This window comes from Argiope bruennichi, chromosome 7 (genome assembly GCF_947563725.1).
Source record: "Argiope bruennichi chromosome 7, qqArgBrue1.1, whole genome shotgun sequence".
Lineage (NCBI taxonomy): Eukaryota > Metazoa > Arthropoda > Arachnida > Araneae > Araneidae > Argiope > Argiope bruennichi.
Window position 1 is genome coordinate 27236927 of NC_079157.1, and position 11243 is coordinate 27248169.

At 26.5% G+C, this 11243-nt stretch overlaps 1 protein-coding gene across 2 annotated transcripts in view; it reads left to right on the top strand.

Annotated features, from left to right (window-relative positions):
* Positions 1-248: 248 nt before the first annotated feature.
* The window catches only part of LOC129975025 (MAM and LDL-receptor class A domain-containing protein 1-like), a 170514-nt gene continuing 159519 nt past the window's right edge, over positions 249-11243 (top strand). For both annotated transcript variants that reach the window (XM_056087888.1, XM_056087889.1), the window contains exon 1: positions 249-452. In XM_056087888.1, the coding sequence (XP_055943863.1) occupies positions 395-452 (58 nt within the window). In that variant the 5' untranslated portion in view covers positions 249-394. The remainder of the gene's footprint in view (positions 453-11243) is intronic.

An 11243-nucleotide genomic window follows, 5' to 3' on the forward strand; every position in this document is an offset into this window, starting at 1 on the left:
GATATCGCTTTTCTTTTCGTTTGCCTGCTATCTGAGCTGGGAGGCTAAACAATACAACATCTTATCAACAGGTTGTTTCAAAAGAATAATTATTAGCATCTCAAAGAATGAAAAAGTAGCTGATCTTTGGTTTGGGGGAGGTACGCGTATCTAGTTATTGTTATTTCTAATTTGGGGGCATTGTTGTGATAATTTTTTTGGAGAGGTATTAAAAGGGCAGACGATTTTTTATCCCTCGCACCTGCAGCGTGTTCCACTGCAGAGGTAACTCTGTTGGATCTCCTACAGGAATTCTCAAAAAAATTAGTGTTGAATTTTATCTCGTGAATGTCCACCTTACTTGTGCATGATAGTGGTCAGTGAAGGACATTCGGACAATCTATAAGGCATCGCCATGGCGGTCCTTAAGATCTGCATTTTGATATTGGTCTTGACTGGATATTATGTCTCAGGTAAAAAATCGAATATATGAAATCAATTGGTCATGAAGTCGTAATAGTTATTTAATCAACAGTGAAACGTTTATTAATAATGTAATATTGATAGATAATTTAATAGTTTAATAATTATTAGGAATATTTTCTTGGTAATAATGTAGTTAATTATCTCTAATTTTCATTCATTGTTTCATGTTTATAGGAATATATATAAGCCCAAACGTTTTTAATAAAATTAAAGAAAAAAAAACATAAAAGACCATTTGTTATAATTGAAAGTCTTGCATGGTATACTTTTATATGTATACATTAAAATGAGAGATCTTGCCGATTTTCTATTGGGTATACGTTTTTAAATTTAAAGAATTATGCAATACAAACCGATATTTCACTAAATCAAAAGGAGAAGAAACCTCACCCCATAAGAGCCCCCCCTCTCAAATTATACCGATAGGAACATTCGTTATTTGAAGAACATAATCACTTACTTAATTTATTGAGAATATCCATTTTTAAAAACAGCTCCATAATTTTCTTTAAAAAAAAAAAAAAAAAAAAAAAACTGATTTTTTAAATTTTTTTTTTTTCAAAATGCATTCGAATTTCCGAATGCTTTGAAAACTGATAGGCATTGAGGCCTAAATTTGAGTTTCTTTAATTGTAGAAGCATTGAAAGAGTTTATCTCCTTGTTAATTTTCTGTTTGAATAAACAGATGATATTTTTGCGAATTTTATCAATTTCTTAAAAAGAGATGAAAAAAATTCGAAATATTTTAGTTTCAAGTTTAACTTAAAAATATTTAGAAAATGATTTCCATAATAACAAATATATCGTTTTAGAAATCTTAATATAAAGATCTAAATTAAAATGGCGTAGAGTAACTAAAATCATTGTAATTAAATTAATTTATTTATTATAAATATCACATGAAAAATAAAGCAGTTGAAAACAATTGAATTTGTTTTTAATACTTTCTTTGAATTAGAAAAATTTGAATAATCTCATTAATCGAATTTCGTTCATAATATTTTTGCTATTATTAATATTCTAGGCTACTTGATGCAAATATATAGGTATCTTAATAAAAATTATATATTGACATAAAATCACTTCTTTTCTTTATAATAAAACCATAAAATGCAAACTTGCGTAAAAACATCTATTCATTTAATTTTTCTCTGTTAACCACATTTTATATATATTATTATTTTACAAGAAATTAAAAATGTCTGAATTAACAACGACTGATTACTTTCCTTTTTTATTATCGTTTGCTATATAAATGTTTGCCTTTTCAAATTCATCAAATGTTTCCCTCCAACCGAAATCTGTGAACTTTTCCTTGTCATTAATTTTACTTCAAGTTATACGTATGTCTGAAATTCTTCCTTTAGATATAAATTTTTGTGTTGCTTTTTTTTAAACAATTGTAGGTTGTCTGATTACTGTTTTTCATTTATAAAATATGCATTTTTTTATCCGAAAGAATTTTTTTCAATTGATAAATATGTAAATAGGCACATATTTATCAAGTGTATCTGCATCTCTAGAGAAAAAAAAATTACTATGAAAATTCATGCAATTAAAGTGTAAAGTGTTACTTATTATTCTTAAGTTTCATTCCTTAATTTTTTTTATTTATCTTAATAGTAGATGAATGTAAACAGAATCTATTACAATATATGAAATTCTATTTTTGTTGTGGAATTCAAAATTATTTTAAATAATTGTTTATCAGGAATATAACATTTTTTAAACACTGTTAATTTATCCAGAAAATTAAAGACACATTAATGATTTTCAAATACTCTATATATAATCTATAACGTTTACTTGCAACTTACAAGCTAAATTAAGAAGTAATATATTTTATTGAATGCATTCATTTACTGATGGCTGTATTTATGAAAGATGGGAGGTGGGTAGCAACTATAATTTTATCAATACTATTTCCCTTCATTGATATGCTTTATCATGAGCTTTAATCAAACTTTCTTTGTTGAAAATGTACACCCTTTTATGATAAATCAGAAGTTGAGCCTTTTAGTTTAAAGAACTTTGTAATTAATATTATTTTTCCATTTCACACTGTATCGAAAAAAAAAATTAAGAATAATGTATCGATGTGGTCATATTGCTTCAGAGTCATGTAAGAGTCTCAGATATTAAAATAGAACGCTTCGGATTATTCTGGTGGAAATAGTCAACAATAAGTAAATTTTCTATTGACCATGGGTATTTCCAAGTATGAATGATAATTTTGGTAGTCATATTAAAAAAAGAATTAAATTACAAAAAAAGCAAACGTAAATTATTTTTGTTATGTTAGCTGTTTGACTGTATAAAATGCCAAGATTTACTGGAATCTGTTTTCTATTCCAGAATTGCATTATAATCATTAGCAGGATAAATTAAAGTAAACTTGGTCTTCTATTTAGCTCATTTCTTTTTTTCTTAAGATGCTTTTAAATATTGTAATAATATATATAGAATTTTCGGTTTACCCTGACCTCTATTATTTAAAAAAAATTCCTAAAGTACTTTAAATACATTTATCGGCATAAATATTTATTTTGACAGCCATTACAACAGTAAGAAATGATTTTAGTGGGAAGATAACTGTTTCTATGTTGACAACACGACAAACATTTCATTCATAGCGATTAATTAATTTCTGTCTCTATTTTATATAAATAACTCTCTTACGCGATTAAAAAAAATCGCGATTAATTTTATTTAGCTGTAAGTTTTGGCAATACCTGCGTATTTTTTCCCATCAGAACGCAAACGATTATTTAAAAAAATGCAAATATATTCTGGTAGAATTAATCTTTCCTATCAGAATTCAAATGATTATTAAAAAAATGTAAATGCATTCAGGTAATGAGATATTTATGTTAGAATAATAAGTTCGAGATAAAAGGTATATTTTCCCATTTTTCTCAGTTTGAAAAAAAAGGAGAAAAATTGGTAGAAATAGAGTAAAGGCATGAGGTGAATCAACACTTGTAGAATAATGAAATTTTTCAGATAAAAATTTACATTAAGCCTTTTTTATTTTTAATATAAAATTACATTTTATTAAATATTTAATGGGCTAAAAAAATTCATATTTCACATTAGTTATATTCAAACCAATTTACCAACTGTTTATTGGTGTTAAATAATTAATTTATTTACGCATTACAGCGTAGAATGAATGTCAAATAAATATCTTTCGGATATTTCACGTTGTCAAAATAAATGCTTATAATTTTAAAGTATTTGTAAATTTACACTGTTATTTTTGAAATGATTGGTCAAATAAGATTATAATTTTTTTTTGTAAAAGTCCTAATACTCTGCATAAAAGTTCAATTAAAGTTTTAAAAAAAAGAAAATACAATTAATAATAATTATAAATGCGAAATTTATTATATGCTTTGTCTAATATATTCTTTGTGTGTTCCTTTTCCTTTGTGTGTTCCAATATTTGAAGAAGTTATTATAACTCTATGAATTTAAATTCAAATTTATACTTTTGATTCACACTTTTAAAATATTTCTTTCTTATTCCACCAGTGTCACATTTAAGTTATTTTACATTAAACAAACCAAACTAATTTATTTTTAAATTGGTACAAAAATACAGAAAGTATTGATACAAGCGATTCCAAATTAATTAATTTTTCCTAATTTATTATACAATAACCATCACTGTACCAAGTTCTATAAGAAAGAAAAAACGTATAATTTATTGATTTTATATGAAGTTTCTTTTCATAGTTTATATGCTTTCAGTTTGTTTTTTAGTTCCAAATGTTTTATTAAATAGAAAAAAATGACGGTATATTTTTCCTTTCAAAAAGTTTATATAGTCTAATTACAATATTTTATATAACTTGAATGGAAAGAAAAATATTTATGATTAGGAGGCTTCGTCCTCTTCTCGCTTTTGATCGCCAACCTCGATATTGTCCGTAATTATACCCGATATTTATTAGTTCCAGTTAGAAAATTTTTTAACTTCACTGGCCATTCTTTCAACGTTGGAAATTTAATCTTTCCATGATGACAGCATACATTTACAGATCGGCCTACTTCTGATTCAAAACTCAAAGCTCGACAATGAGAACATTTCTTGCTTATATCTCCAAAATCTATATATTAAATCAATTTTTCACATTTTCCCACCAACGAAGCAACTTCACGATCAGTTTTTCTTTTCAAATTGACTCGGCCTTTCGTCATCTGATATCGCTTGACGCCCCATTACTATTTATAAAAGAATTCAAGGTTAACACGGATTTTGCTTAGATTTTCAGACCATTGCTGGCCGAGAGACGAAAAATGTTTGTTACTCGAGAATGGTAAATAAATAGGAATCTATTCATTAATATTTCCATCAAATCTGTGTTCTAAAAGTAGAATTAACAAATAATATTGTTTTGAACTCGTTTTCTGCTAATATGATATTAATAAAACCTTTACTTTTCCTTTTTTGACACGATTTCACCGCCAAGTACAGTAAGAATACTTACTAAACGTAATAATAATTTTCATTAAATATTTGAAACAATACTGGAAAAACAAACCTCAAATGTCTTGGGTCAGGTGACATTTGAGGTGACACACCAATCACAAAACGAATAAAACTCAATGTTTACATTAGATTTTGGATATAATAGAGAGATTTATAGTTATTTATGAAAACATTTGTGAAAAATATGCAAAACCTTAGCATTTCGTATTAATACAATTTTTTTCCATATTAATTTCTATTTTGAAAATCTAAAGTATTTTGTTAGATGTTACATAATAACAGAGGGGAAGAATCAATACTTTGTGCTCATTTGTATAAAAATTATCTCTAAAATGAAAGAAATAAACATTTCCTGATACCCCTTACCTTTCTTAAACAAATGAAGTATCAAAATACTTAAGATACTGAGAAATGGGGTTGCAAATAATCTCAGATTTTAATATGTATTAAATTTTTAATTTTAAAATATATAAATAATCAACCATGACTTTAAATTTCTAACGAATTATTTGCAAAAACTAAAGAATTGTGAAGAGATCTCTCACCTTAATTGATTTTAATATCGTTATTCTCAAAAACAATCATAGCGATAATTATTAATTTCACATGTTAAACTAGAATAAAAAAATATTTGTCGTAGATTAAAATAAGGTCCTTTCATTTCGGTTCTTGAATTTCTAAAGGCAAAGTTTTTCATTCTAAAAAATAGTCTGAAAGAGTTGCCATCTTTTAATTTGCAATTATTTAACTTTCTTTCAAAAAATAATATAAAGTTAGCAATATAGGTTATTTAAAGGCTGATCTTAATTTCTGTCATCTGTATTTTTTATTATCTGATTCAGGATTTTTAAAGTTTCTAATTTTCAGAAATCCTATTATAAAACTTAAATAATGAGGGCACTTCGTATGGTATCGTAGTCACGTGACAAATAAAGCCACGTCTGTAATTTGTTTGTCATATACTGTTTTCAGATGCTCTATCTTTTTCTATTTCGGAAGACTATCCATGAATTCCAAAATTAAATTGGAGCAATTTCCCGTCTATTAAACTAGCTTGCATTGGATTCACCATTTTTTCAAAGTTAAACCTAAAAATATACCTTTAAATATAAAGTTTGCGATTTGGAGGAAAAGCATTAAAATTATTATGAATCACTATCAGTTGTTGAGAAAATAAATCAATAAGTGTGGTCCCATTTGTATGTTTAGAAAAGGAAGTTTTTATGATTTGAAAAATGAATATCTTATACTTAATTGAAGAATCGCAGTTTTATTTCTGGAGTATTGCGAATGAAAAATAAAATGAAATTTTAAAAAAACAACGATCAAAGCATTATAGAATTGCTAGTTTCGAAAATGTTTCCCTCTGAAAATCGCATTGGATACAAATTTTATAATGGACATTAATTTTATTAGCAAATATATTCAATTTAGAAACTATAAATTCCATATTAATAATCTTGAAATAAATAAAACTCAATGTGTGTAAATTTGTTGTACACACATCTCCTAAAAGACCGGTTTAAATTAAACTTATAATCTATTACCTTATTGCAAATCTAATTTAAATTGATCCTTATTAAATGAGCAAAAATATGGCTACATGAGATAATTAACCCTTAAATATTATAAAAAGTTAGCATTTGGGAACATTCTAGAATATTCTTAAACTGTTGTATTCTGGAAAGTTGTAGAACTTCGCTTAACTTTTTAAAGCATTCTAAATTATTTTTAGATTTTATTCTATTTTGGAACAATTTAAAATATTTACAATATTCTGGAAATTTTTGACAATTATAGATAATTCTACACATTCCAATCCATTTGCTATCATTCTATATATAAGCAATAGAAGTTTTTAGAACATTCTGAAGCATTTAAGAATATTCTAGAATATTTTGGATTACTTGAATATGTTGGAAATTTTCAGAATTTTCTAAAATCTTTTACATTTTAACAGCATAATAGATACTTCTGCAACATTATAAAGCATTTACAAATGAAAATTTTAGAAGTGGCTGCAGTTTTCAAAATTCTTTCAGGATTATTAAATCAAATTTGATGCTGAAAATTGAATTAAATTGTACTTATTTATATGCATAAATTTAAATTATTAAATATTATTTGTGTATATATATAATTCATACACATTTATATGCTTGCTTTAATTTTAAATTGTATATTCGTTTAAAGTTTAAAATGCATTTTATTAATGTTTTCAAAATTCCTCTCATTTTCTTTCAACCCACCAATTTTAGGATAATAACCAGTTTAGACTTGAAAAGTCAAATTCAAGAAGAAAAAAGTGCAAAAGAGATTTGTGTTTATTAAGAAAGTTGGAAATCATTTTTGAAAAAAAAAATGAATGTGCTTAAAAAAATTATGATTTTTACCAGCTCCAAATACTGACAGAAATTATTTATTTGTACTTATGTAGAAAGTAATTAACTGAAACAAACACAGTTTTGAATCTTTTGAATATAGTATCCAAATTTTTACTTTAATAAAAAAAAAGATCGTGAAAATTAGGACGAATTGGTCAAAGAATGAATCAGCCACTGAAAATTTTTCTATTTATCCACTTAAATATTGTATTATGTAAAAAAAAGCTCATCATTGTTTCTGAAATGAGATAAATAAAAAGCGATTCATTAATGTTTCAGATAAAATATTCGTGAAATTGCATTTTGTAATTTTAAAAGGTTTTCTATGAATCTCTTGGTATGAACTTCTAGAATATAGAGTTTGCAATTTTTTTTTGTTTCAATAAAGGGGGAAAAAAACAAGAAAAATTAGAATGAATCAATTAATCAATGAATGAATCAACGAATTAAATATCAGTATATGTATAAAATAGCTTTGTTTCTAAAATGAGATAAAATAGTGATTCATCACTGCTTTAATAAAAAAGGCCATCGAAGAAATTAGAATGAATCAGTTAGATAGTAAATGAAACAATCAACTATTGCCTTTCATTTAACCATTTAAGTACTGACATATGTAAAAAAAACTCATCTTTGTGTTTCTGAAACAAAATAGTGATTCATAAATGTTTCAGATAAAAGTTGTGAATTTGCATTTTAATGCCCCTGAATTTTTTTTGTCACTTCAGAATTATAAGTACTTCGATAATTCATTCTATATTATCTTCTGAACTTGTTCGACATTTCTGTTATGATAAGATTCTCAACTGAAACCGACATATCAATTTCGATTGTTACAACAATATGATCGGAAGATAATATTCTTCTCCTATTTCCTCCTCTGATTTTGATTGAAACGCCCATTCTATTGATACCCAAAAAGTCTGGAATTTTTTATCTCATTCTAGAAAAGGAATTTGCTTCATCAATTTTTTTTTATCGATATCATGTTTTTTAGGGGGCGTGTGACCTAGTTTTCTGTATTTTTGTGCATATTTCAAAATGAATATTTTTCAAAGTGCTTTAAGAAAAAACTCTTAAGTACACCATTCAAGAAACTGGTACAAAATGACATACTGTCGAATCTTGGTTTAAATTATTACAAACTGTTTACAGTTTTTAGTAATATAATAGTATCGCCCAATTTTTTAAAAAAAGGATAGGCGCTCCAATTTTGTATTTACCTCATTTTTTTTCACCACTTTCCGCATTCAAATATTTTTTTATGATTTTTTTTTAATTTTTAAAAATCAGTTTTCAATAAAAAATTTCATAACAAACTTAAACAGCAAAACGTTTAATTCAAAACCGAGATAAATCAGGACAGCTAATTTCGGTATCGGGAATATTAAAAGATTGATTTAATTTTTAAAAAAAACCATATTTCAAAAAAATGTTAAATTGTTACAAAACTTATGTAGCTTTATTTTTTATTTAATACAAACTTTATCAAGACTATTGATCTTTAAATTTACCTATTGTCACAAAAAAATTAGATTAATAAGTAAGCTAATTTGAAAATATGAAAAAATTCTGAGAATAATGTTCTAAAATTTCAGTGTTGATTTATTTTAATTTGGATAAATTTAAGTACATGGCATTTCTAAATCAAATGAAAGCAAAATCTAAATTACTCTGAAAATACTGCAAAAATAATCTTGAAATCTCGAGGCCTTTCAGAATTACAGGGCCTTTAGGCAATTGCCTACATGGTCTATTAAATTAGTCATTTCTGTTATTATGATTATAATTTCGGATAATAATAATAGAGAAATGTAATAATTTGGATAATATTATCAAAATCCTAAAATTAAATGCAAACAAAAAATTAATTACCGAACAAAATGCATTGTTAATTACAAAGTAATTTATCTAAATAATTATTCTTGAATTAAATATATAATTATTTCTTCTTTTCCAAATTTTATTAGGAAACAAAAAACAACAACAACAACAAAAATCACGTTCATGAATATATTACGATATTTTAGACTTTTTTTTTTAACAATAGCTGGAAATTAAGAAAGTTATTTAAATAACCCTTTTAAGTTTCTCTACCTTTTTAAAGTTAATTTTGTGACTTTCGGCTGTCGAGACGTTTGATTTAATTGCATCATTGTGAATAGAATTTATATATTGTAAAAAAAAAAAAATCCTTTTATAATTTTTAGAGACAAACTGCTGAACGTTTTTGATGCCACGAAGATTTTTTTTTTACATTAAAATGAACGGAAAAGAATCACGACAAGATCGAATATTAACGAGAACGTCAAATTGAAGATTTTTCACTGTTTATTCTATTGATTCATAAAAAATTTGAATTCTCTTTTTTATATCGCCTTTCTTCCACACGCGGACAAAAAAGTTCGAGTTTATAGATTTTAATCATAGAATTTTATTACATCCATCACTTGGTATTAATTAAAATATTTATTATTTGATGTTAAAATCTTCAAGGGAAGCATTTTTATTGATACATTAAAATCAAAATGTTAATAAAAAGGCTTCGCTTAATGATTTTAGGTTTGCAAAGATGGAATTACTTCATCGAATTTTTATTCACTGTCTGATGCGTTAAAGTTTTAAAATTTTGATGACAGCGGGTTATTTCACTATTTTCATCATTTAATTCTCAATTGGTCATTTTATTGAATTAAATTTTGATTCAATACAAGACGTAAATTTGAGAAAAAAGATGTATCAAGTTTCCTAATATTTATAAGGAAGAATTATAAGTTAAAAATTAAAATATATACAATAATTAAAATAAAAATATACTATGCTATTTTTTAGTAGAATAATAAACATAATATAAATACAATATAACTAATATAATTATAAAGATAATATAAATTATTGAATAATTATTATAAATATAAATTGTTTATTATAATAATAATTACAATACAACTAATATAATTATAAATAAAATTACATTACTATATGTTATAATAATAAAATAGCATATGATTTGAAGATTACAGCATTTTTGATTGTTTGTTCTGAATTTCTTTTCCCATTTTCTTACTATATTACCTTTTTCAGACGGATTTGAAACATTTAAAATACGTGCTAGTAATGGACCGCGGTGGCCTGGTGGTAAGTTCTCGGCTTGTGAGCCGTAGGGTTTCAGGTTCGAGACCCGATTCCACCGAAGAACCGTCGTGTGAGGGGGTCTGTTGCACATTAAATCCGTCATGCCAAACGTCCTCCCGCTGGTGTGGTGTCGCGTTGAGAGGGGGGTGCCAGCTCAGGTGTCGTCCTCGTCATCTGACCGCGGTTCAAAATGACAAGATCCGTCCTAAACTAGCCCGAGTGTTGCTTTATAACGGGACGTTAATACAATTAAACTAAACATGCTAGTACAAACAGGTCCAATTACTCTAAAAAAAAAGTTGACTTGTTTCAGCGGAATTTTAAGAACATATAATAACAATGGCACCAAATATTCAACTTACGCTTCTAAAATATTGCACTACCCTTTCTAACCAAGCTTAATTCATACAATTTAACATATAGAGATACTTCAGTAATCCCAAAGGAGTTATTCTCATCCTGCTTGAGCAGGGGGGCGGTTATTGAAGGATCAGCAACTTCTCTACAACTGGAAAGCAAGACTAACTCCTATTAGCCTTCAATGGTTATGTTACAATCCCGTAGATCTCCGTTCCCATGGTACCTTGCCTTTTCTTATAATATCGTAAATAGTGACCCATTGTAGAACCACTCTCGTCTGTGAACGTCGGTCGGGAGCTTCTTGCAAACTGTCGGTAAAATGAACAGATATCAAAGACCCCCGGATAACCACAAATGAGGGGAAAGAGGGCAAAATGCGTCGGACGCAAGACGCGCACGAGCC